At 32.1% G+C, this 27,135-nt stretch overlaps 1 protein-coding gene across 3 annotated transcripts; it reads left to right on the forward strand.

Annotated features, from left to right (window-relative positions):
• The first annotated feature begins 458 nt into the window (after positions 1–458).
• On the forward strand, positions 459–20,841 carry LOC107884411. Of its 3 annotated transcripts, XR_003839570.1 has the most exons (4): positions 459–1,074; positions 17,405–17,546; positions 20,041–20,412; positions 20,495–20,841. XR_003839570.1 is itself a non-coding variant. In XM_016806395.2 (3 exons), the coding sequence occupies exons 1-3, from the start codon at positions 1,049–1,051 to the stop codon at positions 20,662–20,664; spliced, it is 312 nt and encodes a 103-aa protein (XP_016661884.1). In that variant the 5' UTR covers positions 746–1,048; the 3' UTR covers positions 20,665–20,841. The 3 variants fall into 3 exon arrangements, 1 of the variants encoding a protein (XP_016661884.1); XR_001679898.2 differs by lacking the exon at positions 17,405–17,546 and having other exon boundaries at positions 463–1,074; XM_016806395.2 differs by lacking the exon at positions 17,405–17,546 and having other exon boundaries at positions 746–1,074; positions 20,041–20,156.
• Positions 20,842–27,135: the final 6,294 nt, after the last annotated feature.

Raw genomic sequence — 27,135 nt, forward strand, 5'->3', positions numbered from 1 at the left:
ATAACAATATTTTTCAAATATAACTAAATAATAATATCACCAGGTTATTATCCTACACTCCACTTTTATAACACCAATGTCTAAAACATGTGAGGAACACACGTCTTGAATTGTGCTTTTAACGACTATCAACTATATACAATTAATACTAAATAAGTGATTATTATGTCTTGTAAAAATATTGAAGTTTGTGACAGTTGCAACTATCAGCTATACTATTAAGTATTAAATAATCTATCTACGTTTATCTCGAGTGTCTATCAGGTAAGTGGCCATTATGATTTGTTATATTTTTGACTTGAGTCGTGCATGATAAAATAATTAATTCACTTAAGCCAGATAGGTTAGTGCAATATGTTTTATGATAACAATAATGTTTTATAGGTAATTACATAAAATAAAAATACAAAAAAATTATCCAATTAACAATTACCATTGATTAATTGTGCATTATAAAAAGTTGCAATAAGTATTGTGGTCTGTGAAATCAATGAAAAAATGCTAGTTCTATAATAACAAGAAATTAATGGTCAAATCAAAAAATGTTCATTGATTGGTTCGATGACATCAGAAAGTGCAACAAACATATTGTACAATTTATACACAAATCCTGTTGGGCATTGAAGATATTATTAGCAATAGGTATTATTAATTATAGCAGTTTTTTTTATCAATACGATTGTGGTTTTTTCGATAATTTAATATCAGCAGCTTAGAATTTTTTTATATAATTTATTATCTGCCAGCGTGTTTCAAAGTATTGGGAAAGTCGTCCGACTGATTGACCGCACAGTAGTGTTATTTTGATGTCGTGTTACAACATAGTGAAACGGACCGCACGCGATCGACTTACGCATTGTTTCGGCGCATCGGAACGTTTCGTTTTCGTGCACACCTACCTACCCCTTGTGTTTGTGTACCATAATATCACACAATGGGCGAGCGTTGAAACGGTTTCAAAACATTGTTTTTTTTTATTATTATATTATTTCGCTTGCCGGCACATCGCAGCAGCGCTGTCTGCTCGTGCACGAACTCGTGGAATTCCATGGATAAAAACCCAAAACCTTTCTGGTAAATAAAAAAAAAATGTATTTTTTCATTTCGTCTATTATATTATATTTTTGTTTTATTATTTGCGTGTTACGGGAAGTGGGTCCAACATTTACATGTAGTAATAATAATAATAATAACACAAAAGGCATCAAAAAATAGGGGGAAATAGAAAAAAAATAAAGAACTTAAAATTTGAAACTTTTTAATTTTTTAACGTCTTAAATGAGTAAATATAATTAATCTCTTTCCTATGAAATAATCGCTATACAGTTAGTAAAATCGGTAATCATTAAATTATCAAAATTGATTAAATAAAATATGGAATACAGCTGCAGACCGTACAAAACTTGTTTTTACTGACTGGGTGAGTCTTCATAAACTTTTTTATTATGTCACAGTGCTTGAATTGAGGGAGGACGGGGGGAAATGAGTCCCTCTTCTCTTTGAAAAATATATATGTTTACCCTTTCTAATTTTTTTCACAATCCAAGGACTGATTATGTGTAATCTGTATTATGCATAATATTTACATTTTATATTCGATACACAAAGCTAAAACCACCGAGTCTATAGAGACACTTATCCACATAGATACAACATTTCCAGGACTTTTTTCCCGTAGAATTATTATTTTGCTACCATATAAAATATATCGTATAAGACAGACGCCATCACGCGTGGTAGAAAAAAAACGCAAATCGCGTGCTATATGTCACATCCTAAACGCTCCTTTGCGGCGCGTCGGCACGTTATTATCAAAACTAGACAAACAAATCCGAGATAGAAAAGGAATAAAGCGTGACGGAGGGTTAAAAAACGACCGAACCTTTGAAGTGTGCAGTTGTTTGTGTAATGTGCATACTATACGGTAATCCGACTAGGGGCGGAACACCCCTTTCGGGTCGGTGCAGCTACGTACCTCGCGTATAACGCACAACATATATATATAGGTACCGATAACGACAATAATATATTACATCGAATGGTACTACATATTGATAATACGATACCCTTAAACGAAGTTGTAGGTGCACGTCGGCGATAAAAATCCCATAATACTCGCGAGAAACCCGATCTCTTCTCCGTTCGCACACATACCTATATAATATGATATGTATAATATTATACGTTATATTATTATCACGTTATTCGGCGCACGTTATAACAATAATGCGCATAAAAGGATTCCGAGTCGACCTGATGCAGGTCCTCGTCACAACCCTTCGCGCGCGCACCGACCGACGCACACCACACAACCTATATAATATAATATTGTATAGCGCTTTGTTCCGCAGGTCTGTTATTATTTTATACTATTTTATTTCGGTATTATTTTTTTTTCTTATTTCGTCGTCGTCGTCATTCGGGGGGCCAAGGACATCACCGCGCGAGCGCGAGCGGTCGGAGACATTATAAGGTTTGTTTGCGGGCACGTTGTGTTTAAGTGTATAGTAATAATAATAATAATATCGTAATACACTGCAGGCGGAGGCGGCTCGCGCGCGCCGCTCGCGTATAGTGTTACGCCGTCGGCATTCCGGGGTGTCGTGTTTCGTAGCCCGTTCTCACGGATTTCTTCGTCTACGATATTATAACCCCTAGCAACACGTGTTCGCCGCCGCATTTCACGTTTTGGGACAGTTAATACGCGTGTGTCTTTATATTCTCGGTCGTCCTATACACGCATTATGTTATACATGTATATATACTCAATAATATATACTCGTGTGTTATATATTGCAGTATTATGTATATTATGTAGACGACGTTTAGCTCGAGCCCGTATGTATCGAGCGCTCTCGTTCGTTCGTGTTTTTTTCTTTTTTTGACATCTTCTCGTTTTTCATATACTGTACCGGAGGAGGGCAGAGGCCTGGTCGTTTGCGTATAATATGCATAATATGCGTTATTATTATTATTTACTGTTTTACGACGCCCGTGAAACGTATACGAGCGGTGACCCGCGCGCAGACACACTAATTATAACATTATATTTGTAAGAAGAAAATATCGTATTATAACATAATAATAATAATAATAATAATATCGTAATGCGTAAAACGCCAGTCGAGGTCTGCGGCCCGGTTAATCGGTTCAGCGTGCAGCGGCCCGGCCCGGCCCTCTCGAAAATCGTGTCTGGTTTTAATTTACTCTGCTTCGCCGCACCGAGCACGCATAATATTCGAGACGCACCCCAATTTTTTAACCGTAAAAATGAATAATTGTCATCGTCGTCGTCGTCGTCGTCGCGTCCTCGGCCGGTCCGCATGTGCGGCGCACACGTTATTATAATATTATTATGTTCGACGATAATTATTATCATTATTGCGGCCCCTTAAAAACCGTCGTGTGCGTTTGTATATATACATAAACCGTACCTATATAGTAATATAATATAATATTTCCTACCCAATTCTATAATACGCGCGTACCACGGAGACGGTATTATTATAATTATTATATATGTCGCGTACGTCAATAATAATAATTATTATTAAATTATTACGCGTTGCCTGACGCGCGTTAATCGAACAATCCCGGCCCGCCCGCGCACCACCACCACCGTTAATTATTATTATTTGTCAGACAGTAAAAAAAAATTGTAGCGCTTCGTGCAGGGTGAGAAACAAACCCTTTTCTATACACCTACTTTATACTAAATAGAATAGGCGTGCGGGTTACACGACAGAGAGGAGCGGGGGTGTACCCCGGTTTGCACCCTGCAATAGGCGCCAATATTAATTTCGATGCATATCAAAATACTTCAAACTGTCCGTAATCAATATTACCATTGATACTCAATGATAATATTATCAATTTATACTCATGAGTAAAAATCATTGCAATGATATATTACATTAATAAATCAAATTTTGTATATTTAAACTATGTAGGTAGTTGATTTTTTAATCCAACTTATTATAGATATTATTATACTCGACTAATTTCACCGTGCTAGTATTTCATCCGTTATAAAATTGTGCGTTCATGCAGAAATAGGATAGTTCATAATTAAATATGTATCAATTTGTAATATTTTAGTATAACATGGATTTTACTATATTATGCACTGAGCACTGAGAAACATTAGGTTGAAACCAATTTTTTAAATGCCTATATAATATTATGATATATCTGCATTTTATAAAGCCCAAATTATTGAAGGAAATTTACTTAAATCAACCTTTGTCTCTAAAATCCAAAACAGTAAATTTAGAATATTATTTGCTTTTTGAGTGCGATTAAAATTAATTAAGCATGCAAAAACACGGGGATATTCAGGGTACGAGGTACCTTTGCCACTGCAGAATATACTGATGTGCAACTCCTGCAGGAAGGATAGGCATGTTTTTATATACCCCCTTTTGTCTTAAACAACTCAATATTGATAAATTAAAATTTCGTATTAAAAAAAAAGGCCCCGGGAATAGTTATATCGAAGAAGCCAATCCAGTCGTAGACGATTACAAAATATACTTATGCTAGAAAAAGTTATGAGTCTTGAACTTAAGTGAATAAATATTTATTTTTTATACACAGGTAACTAATTTTTATTTTTTAATATCAGTAATTTTTGATTTTATTACCACATATTTTTTTTTTTTTTTAAAGGTGTTAATTATAATTATTGGGTTTCAATTTTCTCATCTCGTATCCTGTCAATCCAATTTGCACACGTCCTCATACATAAAGCGAACATATTGAAAGACGAGTCTTGTTTACACGCGTGTGAATTTATAATATTCAGGAGTGTGAGTTGAATGCATTATTAATGATTTAATTTATAGATTTTAAATCTCTAAGATTTCAATAAGAAAGGAACAGAATGCAAATAAATGACTTAGAAATCAAAAATGCCAAGTCAACAAACCAGAACGGTTCGTTTTTACATAATTCTAACTATATCTGTTAAGAAAACTAGGTTTTAAAATGAGCAGGAAAAAATGCACTCCGCTATAAAACCACAGCCCTAATAATAACATAATATATTATAAACAACACCGCCGGTTGTGTTCCTGCAGTGTCGATATACAAATCAAGTTTTATCTCGTATAATATACTATAAAAAAACATCAGCCAAAGTCGGCGGCCGTAAATCGTCTGAGGAAAAACGTAATATTATATTATTATATTATTAATACGGTCGTTGTAAATTCAATAACGACGTTGTCGGGTGATTATTATTAATTTCGTTTCGATGTCATGGAAATAAACCAAAATTAAGGACACGTCTAAGATCGTAATCGGCGATATACGCGCATATTATAATAATATAATATAAGCGGCGCGGCGCGGCGGCGGTGAGAACATAATATCTTTTATCATCGTGTTTTTATATGCGTCGTAATAATCATATTCATGAACGGTTTTATTATTTTTTTAAACTATTTTTATTATTATTTTAATGGTTTTTTTTTTTTATTTTTTTGTTAAGACTTTATTGTTGTAGCTCGGTGAGTATTTTTTTTTTTTAGTATTGTTCGTACAACAATAAATAAATTATATTACTATTCAGAAAAATATGGGGATAAGATGATAAGAGTCACAGTTGTTACATTACTATATTGTGCCATTTAAAGTCATACCTTTTTAGTGTGATATTATTATAATATTATATACTACCTTAACGACGGAGATTATAACAAGAGAACGGCAGTATTTTTTTAGTGGTTTTACGTACGGAAAAAGTGTAGTCGGAGTCCAAGTCAAATCACATAATAATAAATATTTTGTGTTTATCTGACTGGGGGTATAATAATAAAAACTGTTACTTTTGTTCGGATCGGCGTGCGACTTAAATAAAATATAAACGGCATTTAATATTTTAATGTCTGGACATATTAAATTGTATTGCAGTCGGAGAAAAATAGGTTCCCAAGTATGTACATGAGTCGTAAAAAATGAAATAAAATAATTGAAATAATGTCGATAAATTAACGTTTTTTGTATTTTGTTTTGGTATTTAATAGTTAATACACGCCACGTTTAATCCGTCGCGTATAAAAGAAAGTTTTACCGCCAACAGGTGTTAAAAATCCGACAACAATATGGTAATAATAAAGCAATGCATAGTGTAACATTTACGCCACCCCCTTTTGTGGGCGCCGCTAAACACGCGTTGAATATTTTACTATCATATTTTATTATCTGTGTTGTTACACGTCGCATTATAATGTTATAGATCTCAGGGTTGGGCATTTAAACCATTACGTGAACACATATCATTATGATATACCTATGGGCAAACCTGGGTAGGTATATAGGTAATAATAATAGTGTCCGGAGGTGTATCGATCAACGGGCCAACTATAAAGTATGTTTGAACTATATTGTCGATGAACATTTTTTTTTTTAACTTTTAAGTGCGGCGTGCCGCGTGCGGTATTCACGACAAAGTAAAATCGAAAAAAAGAAAACATTAATAATCGTCCTATCTATATTTTGAATCTATATCGATAACGGGAGACTATTGTTGTATACCTACACGTATTATTATCATTATGTCTTGTAAACTGATAATGGTTTTTTTTTCTATTAAATAAATAAAATTATTATTTTCTAAACATAAAACATGGTGTGTATATAATCTGCGGCGGGTGATTATGTATACTATACGCGTTTATATGGATTAAACACTCCAGTAATACACTATAATATTATACAAGGTGAAACATGCTTACCCCCATTTTTTCCTAACAAATTTATTCAAATTCATACTTTTGGAATTTTCAAGTAGGTATAATGAAAGACTGTATTTTCAATTACTCAGGTTTTTTATACCATTTAAAGAGTGTCCTATGTAACGATACAAACCTAGTTTCCAAATGATAACCGACCTTTTTAACTGTAAATTGCTAAGTAGGTATATGATTTTTTTTTTTAATTTTAATGTAAGTATTTAAATCGAAATTCGAACGACTATATAGTTTCTGAGTCACTAAAATTATACGAGTTATACTAAGGATAATAATAGTCCTTGAAGATGATTTTACGAAAAAATATATAACAGATTAAATATTGAATCTAGTATTTATTATGAGATATAAGTACTCTGACAAGTTTGGAAAATTATAAAATATAGTTAGATAAATATTAAATTATCATGTCCTATTATCCTTAATACACAAAGTTAATTAACTAAAAAATTACTCGTTCAAATTTTGTTTTATCTGCATAAACAGTTAAAAAAAATCATCTGCTTAACAATTTACAGGAAAAAATGGTGATTCTCTTTCGAACATAAGAAGTTACGATATTGCTTAAGTAGTGCACTAATCTAAATAATTGAAAATAAGGTCTTAGAGTAAAAATAAAAAGCTAAGCCCTAGAAATTGAATAAATTCGATGTTAAATAATAGGGGACAACATACTTGGTGAATCGCCCAGTCACATCATATAATACCAACAAAATATATTCACAACAGAGAGGTTTTCGGGTTTCGCATGAATGGCTACAATAACTCGCCAATTACCGCGTTTGAATAATATTATATTATATAAGTGATAATATATAGTGACTGCTCAAGGTTGAGTTGTTTTTCTTTGCTGGCTTATCACGCCGAAATTCATCTCGAGAGCGTTTATATGGCGTCCAATTGTCGTATAATATTATAGGTATAAGTAGAGGTACCTACTCAAAACGGCGTCGATGGTTCGTGACCTTTTTGAAACATAATGTCTCTAGCCGGGACACTACACCGCAAGCCACAGGTACAAGTACTATATGGACCGGTAGGACGTTTTATAATATAAACATCGCCGCAGAATATAGTTGTAGTGTTGCCCTTCAAATTTATCAGATATCCTCGAACGCCATGGTGTTTCCAAATATTTACCACCCGAAGTCTTGGAAATTAAGCAAACCGTCGTCGTCGTCAATACATATATTATATACACAACATAATAAAAAAGGCACAAAGGACGGCACACCCGGAGAGTATTTTCGGATCGTTTTAAAACCGTGCTGGCAAAATAAACATTATTCCTCGGCCGCGGACGGACAGACACCGGGTCTAATATATAATAATATAAACGCGCGAAACATCTGCCGCATTCCAATAAGTATACAACATAATAATATAATAATATATATAATATAATATAAGAACACGCATCCCGCGAGATCTGATTTTTTCTCCGAGAGAACTACCCGTATTATTATTATTATTATTATTACACATTATATTATTATGTATACGCGAATGTATACAGCACGGAATACTTCACCGCGCGCTGACACACACAATGATGGTTAACCCTGCACGTATTATAGAGGTTTTCTTTGTACACATTTCGCTCGACCCCGAAGGGCGTTTTTTTCTCCTTCTAAGACATTTTTTTTCTTCTACACGAGATACAATATTATTATTATTATTGTCGTGTCGACTTGGCTCCGCGTACATTAGGTACCTCTATTACATATTATTATTATTATTATTATAGGTACCCGTCCATATTATATTGTAGGAGGAATGCGTACTTACTTATATGTTGTATACAAATATATATATGTATGACCATAAAATCTTGGCGTTTTTTTTATTATTATTATTTTTATTGACCGGAATTGATGAGCCGCGTTAAATTACGTTTTAATACGGACCGTTTTGTTCGGTCGATTTTAATGAGCTCGGTGATTTAGTTTGCACCTGCTAAACGAGAATATTATTCGTCAGTGTGCAGCGGCGGTGTAGGCCTCGCACAGCGACGACTTATTATCCCATCACCGTATATCATTATTATATTATGTGCCGGGCCGGGCCAAAATTTTTGTACAAAACGACTGCGCTAAACACGCCCAAATTACACAGTGCGCCGACACGGCCGGGAAACAATAAACCCCTAATTAACCGAAAACGATGGTTAATGGGCCTGTTTTTGTACCCCCCCGAGAGCGTTATTAGACGACAAGCGGTGGCGGCGCAGTTCTAATTAGCATAATCGCGGGGCGAAAACACCTCCGGCAATGATTTCGGCGGCGGCGGCGGCGAATTTCGGTCTATTTTTTTTTCTCCTATTATGTTATAGGTATTACTCGAGTATTTTAATCGTAATTGCGTAACGCAGACCGTTTACCGCGGCGTCACTCGAGTACGAATTATTATAATGTGTATATATTATATAATATATAGACAGAAAAAAAATACCGACGCCGCCGTCGCTGCAGCACTGCAGTCCGACTGCATCCTACAGCGCATTATATAGTATACCTATATTATACCAATATAAAATAATAATATAAACAGTATAGCGTCGGTACCTATATTACGGCATGTTATTAAATTTGTCTGGAACACGTGCCGCCCGCACGATACAAATAATTACTAGAAAAAAAGCTTAATAATTTTTTTTTTCAACTAGTATAGGGCGCCGCCGCAACACAGAGATAATACAGGTATATACAATATAATAAATTACGAAACGTGACCGGACTTCGATAATAATTATTATTACTGTCGGCTTGCATTGTCGTTGTGTTTTCAGGAGAGTAAAAAAATAAAATCCGGTTTAATTAGGACACGTCACGACGACGACGACGGCGGCGGTGGCGGCGTCCACGACGAACTTGGCCACGGAGCCCCCTGTGGTGAGCGCGACGGGCAAAGCAATTTACTCCGGAATCTGGGCTGTGGGTATAATCTCGTCTTCACGTGATCCTCGGATTTGTGTGTTTTTTTTCTTTTCGTAATATATTGTATACAAGTTTCGTTATTGAATTATTATGACCATGTTTTCGGTGATATTCCTCGAGAACACATTACGCGTTATCCGCCGAGCCGTCTCGAACGATAATTAAAAACGATGACTTCTGTAAAGTCGTATGGTATTCTGTATGACGGCGCGCAGCACCGAATATCGTGGTAGGTACATAATATACAGAGTGATTCACCAAGCATGCTCACCCCCATTTCGTTACTATTTATTTTTGTTTAATAAAGAATTTATTCAAATTCTAATTTCTGCAGACATTTTAAAGGTTGCTCGTTGACCGTATTTTCAAATTCTTCAAATCTGTTTGTATTACTTAAGGGGGCTGCAGCATATTAAAAAAAAGAGACTTTTAGACCAATAAGCTAGACAAAACTGGAAGAATTTGGTTAGACAGATTTTAATTTTGAAAACGGATTATGATTGATCAACAAGTTTACTAGGGAATGATCGAGGTGATTTTGAATATTTTTTTTTTCAGCTGTGATATCCAAGAATAAAAAGGTGGCTAAGTGGATGTCGCTCTGCTGTACAGTAGGTTACAAGTGGGACACTGTATAATGGATAGAATTAAATTTGAATTCAATGATATATCACTGTATAAGAAAAACGATTCTGAGCGGAGACGGTTTGTCAGTCTAGGTATTAGACATACCTACTATAGGTATACTTATCTATAGTATTAAAAAAAAAATAGACCTATAAATTATAATAGGTATCAATAATAAATTCCAAATTAATCATATCACAATATTCATCAGGTAACGCGTTTACATCAACAACAAACCCGTGTTACTATCATAGATATATAATAGTATACTTAAGAAGTTTAAAGTATACCCACGAATAATATTAAAATAATTATTATTTATAAAAAATTATAAAAATAAACTGTGCTTATGTATTTCTCAGAATTGTTGGTAACAGAATTAAATATTTACGTGGAAACTTGTTTTAAATTTTCAATCCTTAGATATAAAAGTTGAACATTTTATAAATTTTTAACTACAAAATAATTATTCAAATTTAAATTTGGTAAAATTTGTCAAGATTTTAACTTCAAATTCTTATAAAAAAAAATTGTGCCTATGTATTTGTAATATTTTTCAACTGCTATTGTAACAATGTATCAGCTGTAGCCCTGTATTAATTTTTTACACTTTTTGGCCCAATAGATAAAACTTTATTGATATTTATAGAAAAAAAATTGAAAACTTACAATGTCCGTAAACAGCTCAAAAAGAGTCAAATTATTTTCAAAATTTTATCGTATATATAAAATACTAATTTAAACATTCAGTGAAATTTTCAAGTTTCTACAGTCATTCGTTTTTTAATTACAACAAAATAAGAAAATCGTTACGTAAGAAATCGAAAGAATATCAAATGTTGTAAAAATATGAATTTCAAACGCTCATAAAAATTTAATTTGAGTTTCTTATAGACATTTTTTTTTTTTTGATAAAGGTAGATTATCCTATAAGGAATCTTGTATGACATTTTAAAATCTTAGTTCTAAAAAGAAAAATTTTTACGAATTATAAACTCAAAATAATTAGGTAATTTTCGTGATTTTTCCATATTTTGTCAATTTTTTAACTTTAAATGCTAATAAAAAAAAACTGTGACTAAGGATTTTTAATATTTTTCAAATGTCTTTGTAACAATATAGTAGGAGCCTTGTATTCAATTTTCAAGTATTTTTACTCAACAAATAAAGTTTAATTGATATTCATAGAAATAAAAACTAATTAAATTGGAAACTGAAATTGTCCGTAAACTGCTCAAAACAAATCAAAATATTTTGAACATTTTATCATGTATAGAAAATGAAAATATAAACAAATAGTGAAAATTTCATGTATTTACAGTCATTCGTTTTAAAGTTACACCAAAAACCAAAATCAATTTTCTCGAAAACAGATTTTGCGTAAAAATTCCCGTTTTTCCTTAATTTTTCTTTTGTTTTTCACGGCGCATTTGAAAACTATTGGAAAATTTTACTTTTGACCCCCCCAAAGTACCAACTAGATTCACTTTCCTATCAGAAAAGGTACTGTTGAATAAAATCCAAGCACTTTTACTCTCCTAAAAGGTGATGACAGACACAAAAATAAAAAATAAAAAAACACACATCATTGTAAAATCAATACATTCATCGTTCCACTCAGAATCTAAAATATCAAAAAAATATGATATTTTTGTATTCATTCTATTCATCATGACACTAAAAATAATTGGAATATTCAAAATCGCTTCGATCTTTCCTTAGTAAACTTGTTGATCAATCATAATCCGATTTCAAAATTAAAATCTGTTAAACCAAATTCTTCCAGTTTTTCCTAGCTTATTGGCCTAAAAGTTTTAATTGACTGGAGCCCCCTTAAGGTTTATTTTATGATACGGAATTTAAATATATTGAAAAACATTATAGATTGGTCAAATCTACATTTTTACAAGATTTTTAACAAAACTTGCTGCAGCCCCCTTAAGGATTTTTTATGTTTTTAAAATTAGAATCTCCCTTTTTACGTGTAAATTATTCAGTGAATTATTTTTTTTGAAAATTTTGATTATTATTATATTATGTTAACCTATTTCAAAATTTAAAAGAGTGGTTTCACAGTAATTTTGTTAAAATGTTTCTACTAAGGAATATAGTCCTAAAAAATCGGTTTACAAAAATATAAAGTGGATGTGATATTGGATCTAGTATTTATTAAACTTGGACCGATTTAACAAATTAGGTAAAAATTAATATAGTTTAATATTAATTACTAACATTTTTTAATCACAACACTTATATCCATCATATTTATTTTTAACTCCGAACAAATTTTTGGATAGAAAAAAATGCTGTTTACCTACATACATTCACATTTTTTGATACCTATTAAAATATATTGTCCGACTGGTAATGCCAGAAGTCGATTATAAAATGCTTTAGTTGGGAATTCAAAAATTTCATAAATATCCCAGAGATGTCCTTTAAGTTTTTTCAAAATATAATCTCAAATATAAATAATAATATTATTATTATAATTATAAGTCTGTACAAATTTTAAATCTTCAGATTTATACTATTTATACAATTTTCTTATAATTTATAGATTTTCTTAATTTCGTAAACCTTGCATGTTTACAAACTTTGAACGGCTATAAAAAACAATTTACCGTTCTGATTTATATGAAATTTGAACTCTTTGTATAAAACAATTATAATGTTATGAATCATGGTTTATAAATAATCTTATAGTTTAATAAACACTTAAGTGTGTCATTTGCATACAAATGTATTATGTTTTAAAAAAGCCCATTCTTTAACAGTTTAACCTCCTATAAAATATTATGGAACATTTTTGCCCAAAATTTAATTCTAGATGTATTACTATTGATCGGAAGTAATCAAATCTTGATGAGTAGGCATTGATACAATTTATTTTATAACACATCATATTTTGGCATTGAGTTTGCCGTAAATAGTTCAGGATTTTGGATATACTCGTAAATACAACTTTTTTTAGGTATTGAAAATGTAAAATAAATTTTAGCACAAAGTATTATCGGCACTGGCACATAATGTTCTACCGGAGTCATGTTATGTGTGTAAAGATTGATGCATTTTTACTATCAGTAAGTGTGTATACACAATAATATATAGGATAATAACTGTAACTATAGTAATTTTCAAGTTTGTGATAAATATTGAAGTAAAAACCTTTCTTTAATATAAGATTTAAAAAGGGGGAAAGGTAACCGTTTTGCTGTTTAGTAGGAGTCAAGCGTACCTCGTCATTTAGTAGACACTCTGATGGATGACGTGTTCAATTTTAATCCAACGATAAATTGATAAAAAACGATTCTGAGTGAAAGTAACTGATAGCCTAAGTTTTCAGTAACCGAAGTTACTTAAAAATTATTTTAATAACAATATTAAAAAAATACAGACATATCTAGTCAAATTTAAACTAACGTTTGACCTGTTGATCATATTATATTAAACTTTTTAGTTCGAATAAATTTCATAACAAGAAGTAGTGACATGTACTCTCTTCGGAAAAAACCATTGCACGATTCTCGATATTTTTCCTCTACAAGGAAAATCAATGAATCATAAATATGTTTTTGTTAGTATAGTTATCATGACAACGAAAATCTTACAAAAAACGGTCAGAAACAAAAAATATGTTTCCAGCATAACACATTTATGTTAAAAATTGGCCGTTAAATGAAACTCGTAATATAATATGATTTTTTTCGTTATACAGGAGATACGTCTCGTCGTTATTTTTATATGTTCGTCCAATATTGCAATGATTGGTAAGAATAAAACATACATTTTTCGTCGTCAGTATCGTTTAGATTTCGTGCCGACCACATCTCTATTGAACAAAAAAATCATTTTCATGCCACATATTATATACATGATATATTTTTATAATTTTTATAAGTTCGTTATACCTATTTTAAGGTTAGACTATTATTTTATATTTTTAATAAAAAAAACGAGTTTCTAGAACAGATAAAGTAAATTTTAGTTGGAAAATATAGAAATCGCACTATTAAGTCTGCAGGTATGACGATGAGAACGGATATCATAAACGATTAACGTGCTTTCGGACCACTTATTACGAGTGACGGCATAAAATCTTTTTCACCGCCGTCGAACCGCGCAGACTTGTAAGGTTTAGCGTCAACGTCGACCGCGTTTCACGAGACACCACTTTCCTTTCGTGGTGTCGAACTATGCGTATTCACCACCACCGTGGATCGTATTCGGGTAGCTTTGCTGTTCGGACGTCTTTGACAGAAAAACGGCCACTTTATTTTCAGTGAAGCATATAGTGATAATAATTATTAAAAAAATCATTGTCATAAATGTGTAGACAATGTTTCATTTCTTTATTGATTACTAATTAGGCGTTAGTATATAAGCAATCATCTGCATTGTTCGCAATACAATACTCTCATTAAAATGTTATAGGTAGTTTTCTAATAATTCATCTTACATTTATTAAACGGTTAAATCAACTGTGCAACTCCACTGTCGTACCCTGGCGAAGACGTCCAACCATACGAAAACAAACTTCTTGCACGAGTTAATCCACTAGGAATCGAGTGTTCATTTGTTTACGTTGTTGTTAAACACCGGTGAGATTATTGAAGTACGTATGTCGTAGGTACCTACTCATAAGATGTACATAAGATGTATGTGTAAGATCGCTATGTATAAGTACTTAGGCCAAGGGCCGGAGCCACTGGGTCTTTCAGGGCATATGCAGCTACACGTCCTATAATATTTGATAAAATGGCTGCTTTAAATTAGGGTTTAAGGATCAAGTTCAACCAATTTTTTTAATATGAATATAAAAATTTGCGTAATAAGTATAAATTTGTATTGGTTTTTTCTTTTAAAAAAATTTACGATACCATATTTTATATGCAGTTTTTAATATTTAATCAGTTGTTAAAAATATTGTTTGCATATTTTATTTCACGTTAAACTGTATTATTTGTATCATATTTTATTTGTACAGTACATTAAATTCACATACCCAGGTATCAGACATAAAACTATATTTCCTATTTTAAATCTTTGCTCAAGCATTTCAAATTTGAAGTGTCATTTAGAGGTTTTGACTTTTTAATTCTAACAAACATGTTATAGTTATTATTTTTGGAATAATATTAAGTTAAGTAGATACACATGTATATGTATATGGTAACATGAAAGGGGGTGTGGGGGATAGGACCCTCATTAGTTCATAGGCCGATTAAGATTCTTGCATACTTGAATACAATTCTGGCTTCGACTATACATAGATATCCTTAATCTATTATTATTAATTATGACCGCTCTATATAGAAAACTCTAAAAAGGCCGAAGGTGGCGTGACAATATTATAATATTATAATTTATAGTGAGCATCGTTGTGGAATATTTGTAATCTGACTTAATAGCTGTGTGCTAGTGTTATTAATCTAATTAAATAGAATATTCATATTTACTTAAAAACGCCTATACAGTATACGTAGTTCAGTGAATTCATATGATCACGCCACCATGGGTCGCCAAAGATCACCACTATCTGACATAAAAAATTTTTTATTTAGAATCATAATATTACATACTAGGCAGTCCTGCAGTTGCCACTTTACCGCCACCTCCTGCAGCATACGTCTCTTCGATTTTCATTATTTGTTGTAAGATCTTAACAAACTTATTACTTACCTTCGAACTTATACTAATTTCACATTTTTTGTTTTAATAGAAAATATGTATAAAAAAAAAGTACTGTGTATTCATATATATTTCAACGGTTGTTACTAATAGCATCGATCCGTAAAACAATAAACTCAAAACGTAGTAAACTTATTTACGGTGTTCATTCCGACGTGAACGTGACTTGATGGCCCGATGATGTGCTATTGGCACGATAACGGTTTATGGTTTTTACCGAATAACAATACAATTTTAACGGTTACCGAGGGTTAGACGTTAGACCATAATATACCTAATGTAAAACGTTGTGTCGTTATATAATATTTAAAAAGTCAGCGGTGTCCATCGTCCGTGTCTATACAGATATTAATGTGCATCGACAATTAAACACAAACACCCATGTTGAATTACATAAAGTATAAAATATGACGTATGATACACATAATTGACATACAATGTAACATAGACATTGCACGAGTTGTAAGTTGTATTGTAACGATAGACAAAACTTAACTCCTTCATCGTGTATTTGTGCAGTGTGTTACATATTCTGTGTCCAACCCTCAACATTTGAACGTTTTTGGTGGCACAGTCACCTCTTTATTATACAGTAGTATAGTACCTACTACCTACATCATAAAAGTTGTGAACAGTATTAATAAATCAATAATTGTCGTGTTGCATATCTAAATTTGATTTTCTCAAGAAAATCGAGAATGGACAGTCTTCGTTCGATACCGACGATACTTTGAACATTTTTCCAAGATTACCCGTCCATTCGGTTTCATCAAACAGTTTTCCACAGAAAGAGGATCGGCCTGTCGGAGATGAGATTTGTCGTCATCAGTATTATGTCTATTGCGTGTAACCTCACGCGAGCTACCGGATCACGTGATACCAAAATATCAAATACTATAAAATAACATTTACGCCCAACTATATATTATTATTATTATTATTATTATTACTATAATACGTGAGACCACTTCGATATAATTTTACGATCCAATTATACATTACAATGTACGAAACACGTTTTAAAGCGGGACACGTAATTTATATTTAAAAAATTTTATATCCTACCTGCAGCCCCGGATTCGGCATAATACATCATTATTGAAAATAATATATACAATAGGTAGGTACGTCTTACTATATCGTTGGCTTATTCGCACACGTACACGATAACGCAATGTTATATTATTATTATTATTATTATTATTATTATTATATTGAAGTATGAAGCTCGCGTGATCGTATATTGCATTCGATTAGCGAAAATAAAAAAAAAACGCGCCATAAGTTTAAAATATTATATTATATAATAGGTACACTGCCTATGGTTGTTTATCTCTGCTGCAGACTATAAAATGTACCTATACGATTTATTTACCTCCGCTTTAGTCATTTTCTAAGTGCATCTGGAGCGCCATACACGAGCCGGCACTGTTGGCTTTTCCAAACTGGACTAGCAGACCGCTGTCCTTATTGCCCATATGGGGTAGCCTGATGACTGCGGTGCTAGTGTTTCCAGCATGTCTGATTATCAATAAATACGGTACGGATACATAATAATATAATATATAAACATAATACTAATAATAATAATAAATTATACATTATATTACCGTCCGTCTGGACGTATGTTGTTATTATTATTATTATCATGAATCACTACAATATCACTGCTAGTATAATTATAATTGTTATATATATCATCACCGCAGGATAGAATTTGAGACTGTTATGGTTGTGCTATTTTTTTCATATTGGGTACGGCGCTGTAACAGATGTATGCCAACCATGTACTCGTGTACGACGTAAATGTGTACTTATGTCTTGTAAATTCCGAATAACGCGAGTATGTATCATTTACATTACAATATGTACGGTGTAGGTACGTAAAAAAATATACATATTAGTGCCTCACATGTATGGTCACGTGGCCGTGAAATCTTACGTAAGGATTGTTCTCCTGCAGTATATACAGTATATTTTATAATATATTATACGTAACCAGCTATATATGTATGTAAGGCTGGGCATAAGCTAAGTACTATTTTTTTAACTTGTCGATTTGAGTTGATATGGAAATATGTAAGTTAAATTTAAATTTAAGAGTTAGGTATATAATAGTTAGGTACTTGTAAATTTCATAAAAGGATATTATACTAAAAAATGGAAATATTTTATAGTGAAATAATACTTATGAATAGGGCTATGGTTTCTATGCTTTTGCAGGTTTTTTCCTTTAGTCTAAATTAATTAGTTATGAGATATAATAATATTATTTATTATGATAAAAGTTAAATGTAACTATATACATTATAAACGTATAAAATGAGATTATTATGTACTATGTTCAAATAACTGAATTTATATCGAGTGCTTACTTTTTTTTTTAGTCACACCCCCCGTAAGATATAGAAATTCCATACTTAGAGCCGAGCAATAGAATACACCGATGTCCATCCAGTATTCGTCTGGAAAATAAACACGGAAAATATAACATATACATTCCTCGAAAATAAAATGAATTGGAAGAATGGAAAATCGAATTAGTCTTCTTCTTCTTCTTAGTTAAAAATAAAGTCTTAACGATACTTGCATCATATTATATATTTCACGTAGCACGTAGGTTTATCAAATTTTTAACACGGTGCATTAACTATATATGGAATATTCTCGATTAAATAGAACAACTTTTTTTTGCATATTTTGAAAGTGATGCATATAATTGCATAATTCGATTTTTGACAACCTTATGAATTTTAAATATCTAGTATTTATAATGAAAGTCTATGATAGTTGGGTTATTTGGTGAATTTTCATAAATTTACTATCTAATCTTATCGTGGGCAAACAACCGATAGGATTACCAATACATTTTTTTTCGTTTTTCATTAGAACAACAAGTTTTAGCCAATATAAATCCTTCGTATCAATCGTCAGTCATTCTTCTTTCAAAATTTGAAAGAACATATATCATTAGAGTAATATTAAAAAAATTAATAATAAATAAATACCTACTTATAATAAATAATAAATAATAATTAATAGTCAATAGTTGCTGTTACAATTAGTTTCTGGTTTTTATGGAAAAAATATTAAATGTTATGCAGAAAAAAAAATGTTTTAACAATTATTTATAAATCCTAAACCCTACAATATGAGTAATCGACAGAGGAGTAACAGAAATGGAGCTTGCCATCCAACGATAGACACTATACTTACTAACAGAAGATATTAACTATTTTTGTTAATTTTTAATAGTGTTAGTGTAGTAACTTTTAAGTGTTAACAAATTTGAAATTGATGTAATTAAACTGATTAGGTATCTATAGTAACTGCATACTATATATTATATGGATAAAATTTAATTCGTTGGTTAGAAGTTACTTTACAAAATAAAAGTAATACGTTATGAGACTTAGTTAACAGAAACTAGACTATAACTTTTTAACTCGTTTTCGTTAATGGCCAGCCTTGCTTATAATAATATATATAAACCTATGTATAACCTATTATTATTCGCCGAAACGAAGCGCACGTTTCACCGTGTGCTGTGGTCTTGTAAATGATTCAAATTCGTATTACATGATGTAAGTGTTCATAAAAAGCGGTTATTATAATATATTCGATGATCGGAGCAGTACGTGCAGTATTTGGAGGTTTATTTAAAATTTAAACAAGTGCACTTTTCGACGGGTTTGCAGTACCTATTATAATAACTATAATAATAACCGTCGCACAAAACCAATTATGATTTTATTGAACGACTAGCGAAACTATAAATACATTGTATACCTAACACTATTATACAATTACACGTTCAAATTATATTATGTATAGGTATAGGTATAAATGTACAATATAAGTTGTAACGATAAAAATTGATTCACTCGTAAAGCGTTTACCACGCGCTAAATCGGTCCAACCGGTGCAGTATAATAAACGTATATATATAGTAGCACGCCCCTTCGTAACGCGTATAGTTATAGTGATTATAACGATCCATCATACTTAATATATTATATTATATATTATTATAGGTGTTTGCACTTGTCGGCCATATGTCAGTCCGTGGGCGTCGTGGAGATGACGCCTCTGATAATAACCATGTCGGCGCAGTGGTTCCCGAAGAACGAGAGGAACACGACGGCTACCGGTCAGTGCTGGCGTGAATGATCGTCGCGCGTGCGCTTTCGGCATAATGTACCGCGCATATGTACCATAATATTATAATCTATACACTTTAATATTATATATATTATACCGTAATATTGATTCGGTCGCGCGAGTTTAAAAGTTTCTGTCTGGCAGACACGATGGTTCGGTGGTCACGTACATAATCGTCCCCAATGTGGTATCGGTGGTGAATAACGGACCGCTGAAACCGTTCATCATGCACATGTTGCACGCATGTACGGAGACTTGAACGCCTCGCGCGTTCGTGCGAAATACGCGTATGCAACGCCGTTCACTTATTATAGTATATATTTACAGGTCTGGTCCTGAACGTGATCGTCACGCTTTTGGTGTACATTTCTTCCCGGAGCGCATATACGCCGCTGAACACCAAACCTGTCGATGTCGAACAGAGCGCCAAAATGTTTCACTTGCTAAAAACGCTCGTCGCGTACGTGTGTTCCTCTCCTCCGCTCCTGACTCTTTAATCGCGAATCGTAATTTTTCTTTATTCCCCATTTTCAAAGAATCGCAACGTTTGGTGTCTTGTGTTTGCCTTCACGTTGACAGTTCCGTGGGCAGCGCTGATACCGTCAACTTTTTCCAAACTCAACGTGCCACCCGTAATTTATTTGTCGTCGACGGCGATTCGTATTCATTTTTTTTTAAATTTTCGAGCAATAATGCGTCTATGTATGGGTTTTCCCTCCTATGAATTCACAACCGAATCCAGTTTTTCATGATCCTTCACGCTTTCACCTTCAGCTTGCGAATCAGGACGTTCACGAAACCTCCCTTAACGGACACTCTAGATAACGGACTGCACTTTTATGGCAATTTAAATTTTGATTTTGATAATTTTTATTGTAAATATACTACAATATAATGATATTGTGGAATGGCCTATAAGAAATATCTAATCTAATGTTACTACAATACATTATTATACTATGTACAATTATATAGTTTATCTTATATCCGTCCATTATCGCGTCGATGAAAACATTTTTCTAGTTTATGTTTTGTGATGTTATCCTACTCGTACATTTTTAGTACGTATTTAGTTGTATTTGTGATTCCAATACATAATTTTTTCATACATAATAATATCATAATTTTAAATAATAATATGTACAACTAATATTTATTTATTATTAAAATAATACAAACACAATACATGCCTATATCATTATTATACATATGTACATATTATATAAATGTTGTACATATATGTATTATATTATGTAGTTATTATTTCTCCAAATTATTTTTGAAATTGTTTTTCCCTCTGAATAGTGGACACCTCTAAATAACGGACAAAATTACGGCGACCGAGAATGTCCGGTATTTAGAGGTTTCACTGTATTCAGTTATTTGAACATTGTATATCATTTTCGTTATATACATTATACGTGTTTAGAAGTAATAATAGTTACATTTAACTTGTATCATAATAAATAATATTATTATAATGTTTCTGTTTTTCAATAAAGTATGTAAAATGCACTATCTGCGCAGTGTATCCTGCGGGGAAAATTGTAGCCAGTGCATATTTTATAATATTTATATGAAATTTTGTTTATCGTGGACACGCCATCGTTAACGAGAATTCTCGTACACATACACTCAAATTATAATGAATTCTATGTAATATAATATTTAATATTATGTTGTTGGTATTTTATAGACATGGCCGATGTCGAAACCAAATACCATCATGCCTGAAACAACCAACTTTTAATCCAGCTGTGATACATGATGATTAATACTCCTAATAAGTAATGTTTACGTGTGTAGTCCATTTATGTATAATATTATTCCTTAATCCTTATAAAATGTTCGTTTATTGTGATTAGACATACTGGAAGATAATAGTTATGGATGTTATTTATAAAAATTAAGAATAAATTAAATTATAATCAACTACAGTAATAAATTGTATTGTTGAAGAATAAATAAATAAATAAATAAATAAAGCGGATAAGTGGATGTCGCTCTGCTGTACAGTAGCTCTGATTACCAGTAGGTCAATGTATAATGGAGTGTATTAAACTTGAATTCAACGATATAATATCATTGTACAAGAAAAACGATTGTGAGCTCAGACGATTTGTCAGTCTGGATAGGTAAGTACGAGCTTTCGGCTGTAAGTTGAAATAATACTATAATATTATTATAACATTATTATTTTTTATTCGTTTCAATGGCGATAAACAAATTTTTATATTTATTTTTTAAGTAAATATTAAGATAGGATATTTGATCCCCAGCGTATATTGACTGTAGAACTTTAGTCTCTCTATTTTTTAAAATCATTATTTTTATTAATTTCTTCAGTAACATTTAAATATAGAAAGAAAATTTTATGAAATTCGGAACTTTATTTAATATTAGTTCATTATTTCCAAATCAAGTTAGGTTTTTTCTTATTTAATTTTTCACTTCTTTGTATACGAAAACTACAAATACATACAATATAATTATAAATAATTAACAGTAATTATTAACTAATAAATGTAATAATATGAGTTGAAAATAAAATATTTAAGAAATGCCTAATACAATCATGTTTTGCCGTGAAGTGTAGGTTGACTACAGGACACGGGTATGTGAGCTATATGTTTCAATTCTATATTTGCAACCAAATTCGTGCCAAAACTCAAATTTAGGTCAAATTAAGTCCTAGTTTTTTAAACTAATATGTAATATACCTAATATAATTGTATGCCTTTTTTTACTATAACTTCTCGTCGTTATCAATATTTTATGACAGTATAATAATATATTCATATAAGTACTGTACAATTTCATCAAGATTTACGATTAAGTAAAAACCCGTTATATAAAGTTATCGTTTAAGCCACAAGCCCCTTGCAGGACACCAAACGTCCTATTGCTATTAATTTATGGGGACCAAATTCACTCAATTAATATTTGTCGGGGACAATTTGACAAACTTATAATAAATTATAAACACATAAGTGTTTACTATCGTAATTATATTGAGCTAATGTGACACACATGATCCATTATAGTCGTGAGCTCAGCGTCGAAATTCGCTACGATAATTATAGCTATAATGCTATAGCAGGTATTATCAGCAGCTATATAGAACAATTTTTTTAATAAACACGAGGACCAAAAAAAAATCATTTCGAGCCAGTGCGAAAATTATTGCTACATGGACAGGTTTGACGCGTAACTCATGGGTGGCGTAGTGCGTTTCTGAAAGAACATAATATATACCAAAATCGTGACGTATGCGATCTGACATAAATTTATTCAATAATATTATTTATTTTAAAACACTAATATTGTTTCAAAAGCGTTAATAGTTTTGAAAATATTATTTTTACATAATTTCAAGACTTTACAAAACAACATTTAAAATTTTAATTATATTTTTCATAATAAATTATTTATTCTTATAATTTTTAAGTTTTTTACTTTTTTGAATGACAAAACATATATATACACTTTTAATTACATATTCTGAAATGTATAACCTTAAAAATGATAAGTATTTAAGGTTTAGGTAAATAAGTTGAACAGTGGTCATGCGAATGATTCTTGTGGGGTATCCCTGCAGTGTCACTCAACTCCGCTCATCAGTTATCAAAAATTTAACTCACGAACTACTCATCGGAAATTCGAAACTTAAATACCTACCTACTTAGAAAAATATTCTGCTTTGCAATAAAGAATATGGCATCATAAAAAAAAATAACGATAACAGATACTAAACAATATCATATTTGTTTTAAATATAAAATAATGTAAAAATAATATTTTAAAAAAATGTAATAACTTTTAAAATGTATTATTCTCGATAAAATAATATCACCTATTTGTGCGAACATAACACGAATGCGTGGCATTAAAGTCTCTGACTTCAGTACAATATATAACGGATACCTACAACATTATGTATCGATTTTATTGATTATTTCGTTCAAATCGAATAATATTGTTTGAACTTATACACGTTGAAGTTCTTTCAGACATGCCTTTGTTTTCTGTGCAGTAATCAATTGAAAAAATATAAACTTGTTTTTGTTATTTTACACCTAATGTAGGTAGTGATATATTTTGCAGATGCTTAACGTAGTTATTCGCTTAAAATGCGTATTTTTGGCACATTTCCATCTGTTTATAATATAATAATAATATATAATGTACCTACTGACTACTATAGGTTTCTTTGAACAAGACGATGTGCGTTCTCACTCGAGCGATGTCAATGTCGCGCGGTGCGCCACATATATGAAGAAAAATCTACTCGACAAGAATCGAATACGTATCTTAGTATAATACAATATTATATTATATATAAGACACATATTTTTGTATTATATTCTTATACTGTTATGATAATAATAAGTTATTTGGTTTTATGGTTTCGTTTCTCGAAAATGTTAACATCGTAAAGGGACAACGGGCAAAGAAATGTAAGTAATTCAGCACACCACCTCGGATCCATATCGAGGGCGCGCGATGTATTATAATTTAATTGTATATATAGTGACACGTTGGAAACGCATATATATATATATCACAATTTTATACAATAAGATATTCAGGAGAGTCCTGGAAAATTCCGTCTATTGGCCGATATATTATATATTATCATATTATATTATTATTTTGTCGAACACACACACGCTTGTGCACACCCGCACACGCTGCGACGACCCGTATCGGTGACTCTCATTCGATGTTTACGTCTTGTTATACTTGCTGTTGCAATAAAGCGATTCGGAGCACAATGCACCGCATGCACAACTGTTATTATATTGTCGTCGTACGTTATACTATTATAAGTCTTTCGCTGGTCGAGACGTGAACTCATACATACACACACACACGTGCGGTGTCGGATCGTTTAGGCGGACAAAGGTTTTTTTTGTCGTCGTCGTCGTAGTCATTGGAGCTCGCGATCGATCAAACGACCGATCTAACCGTATAACAGCGTATGTATAAGGACTCGGGTCGTATATAATAATATATAGGTATTATACGCAAGCACACGGTGACTTCTTGACAAGTAGCGTACGTGCCTCCACGTGCGCGATCTCGCAAATCGTATATATTATTTTATTATATATATAGTATTATTATATACGTATAGGTATATTCCTCTACCTATACGTATACGTGGACGTCCGACCGCGAAAGCGTCCCGCTGGTTCTCGGCCTCGTCCTCGTCTTCGCGGTCATATCGTCGTCGTCGTTCTTCTGCAGTCGTGCAGCGCGTGTTATATAATATAATAATATATTATATTATTGTTGCGAGCGAGTGTGTATGCGTGCCACCTTTATTATATTGTTGTATATATTATTATTATTATATTATTGCGCACGTCTTCTTCCGATAAATGCGTATATACACGTGCACGCGGGGTATGAGGCTTGTCCGCGGGAGCACTGAAGCTCCGCAGCTGTTCTTTGCGACACGTTTTTAGTATATACTATATACGCATAAATGCCGAGACCGGATACCGAAGATTAGCGTGGTGATCTATGGAGGACCGCCCCGACGAAGCGGACTTCGGACTCGGACCGCGTTTCTTTTGTCCAGTCCGGAATCCGAGAAATCAACCCACCGGGGAGTGAGGTCCGGCCTCGGAGTACAAGACGGACGGTGGCGTCGTGTATGTACTCATGTCATTGTGTTTTACGCGAGTCGGATGTGACCGTCGGTGTATTGTCTGTAGGTACATATCATGTGGAAGCAGTGAAGGCAATTTTTTTACGTATACACATAATACATATACATTGTATGGGCCTGCGGGGAGGACGGAAGTCGTCGGAATTAAGAGAGTTGAGCGCATGCTCCCGGGTCCGACGCCAACCGATCGTTATTGATTTATGTGTTTTATTATAGGTACGATGCGGAACTAATATGTTTAGGTATTTAGAAAATAAGAGTACCTACTCAGAATTCGTCTTTTATTTATATTGTATACTGCTGTTGCAATGTGGAGAGCAAAAAAACGTGCGTCTGCATTGTATTATACATGTACTCACGTAGACCCTACCTATATTATATTCATAGAACTATATACCTACGGTATAAGTATTCAGGCTCTCGTACCATTTTTTAAATGTTTAGACCAACATTATGGCTTTAAGATGTCTGGCAGAGTATATTTAAATGTCAGTATGTAACCAAATTAATACTGATCGCACGCGGTTGGTCTAAAGTTTGAACAATCTATAGTTACATTTATAGGTTGTAAATGTAATTATACATATCATATTTCAAAATGTATTTCCCAGTATATTTTCATCGTATTAAGTGTTCGCGATATGTCAATCAAATAATAGACAGAAATAAGTCTCCGTTTACCATTGGGCATTGCGATTGGAACAGTATCAAACTATAACTATAATTCCTTTGAAACTAAAAACAAATGTGGAACTTACCTACTTTTTATTTAGCTCCAGAAAAAGCATTTTATCCTGTACTATATTATATAGACCATATTATTATCATAATATGATATGCCATTTTCACAAATTTGATTTTACAGGAGCAGCCTACAATTTATTAAGATAATATATTTGAAACAGTCGGCAAACCTACTATACCACTCTGGTGTATAGTAGGTTTCAAGTGGGTCACAGTAATGGATATGTTAAATTTAAATTCAATAATATAAACTAAAATTGTTCTTCATTATTATATTATGTAATTTCATCCAAATTTTAAATTAAAATACGACTGTACAAAGACACAGAAAATAAAAAAAACACACATATCATTGTAAAATCAATACATTTATCGTTCCGCTCAGAATCTAAAATAATGATAGGATTTATGAATAAATAAAATGTTATTAATTATTGTTTATTTTTATTTTTTAATACGTTGGCTGCCAAGGGGTTTTTACTATGTTGGTTAAATCTGTTACAAGATCTAGTTCTAAATACCAAAAAAATTACTTAACTGGGATTTT

Source organism: Acyrthosiphon pisum, chromosome A2, assembly GCF_005508785.2.
Source record: "Acyrthosiphon pisum isolate AL4f chromosome A2, pea_aphid_22Mar2018_4r6ur, whole genome shotgun sequence".
Lineage (NCBI taxonomy): Eukaryota > Metazoa > Arthropoda > Insecta > Hemiptera > Aphididae > Acyrthosiphon > Acyrthosiphon pisum.

Coding starts and splice junctions, on each gene's coding strand:
- LOC107884411 (XM_016806395.2), top strand. CDS start 1,049: ATGGATAAAAACCCAAAACCTTTCTG. Junction 1,075..20,040: donor AAAAACCCAAAACCTTTCTG/GTAAATAAAAAA, acceptor ATATTATTATAG/GTGTTTGCACTTGTCGGCCA. Junction 20,157..20,494: donor GAGGAACACGACGGCTACCG/GTCAGTGCTGGC, acceptor ATATATTTACAG/GTCTGGTCCTGAACGTGATC.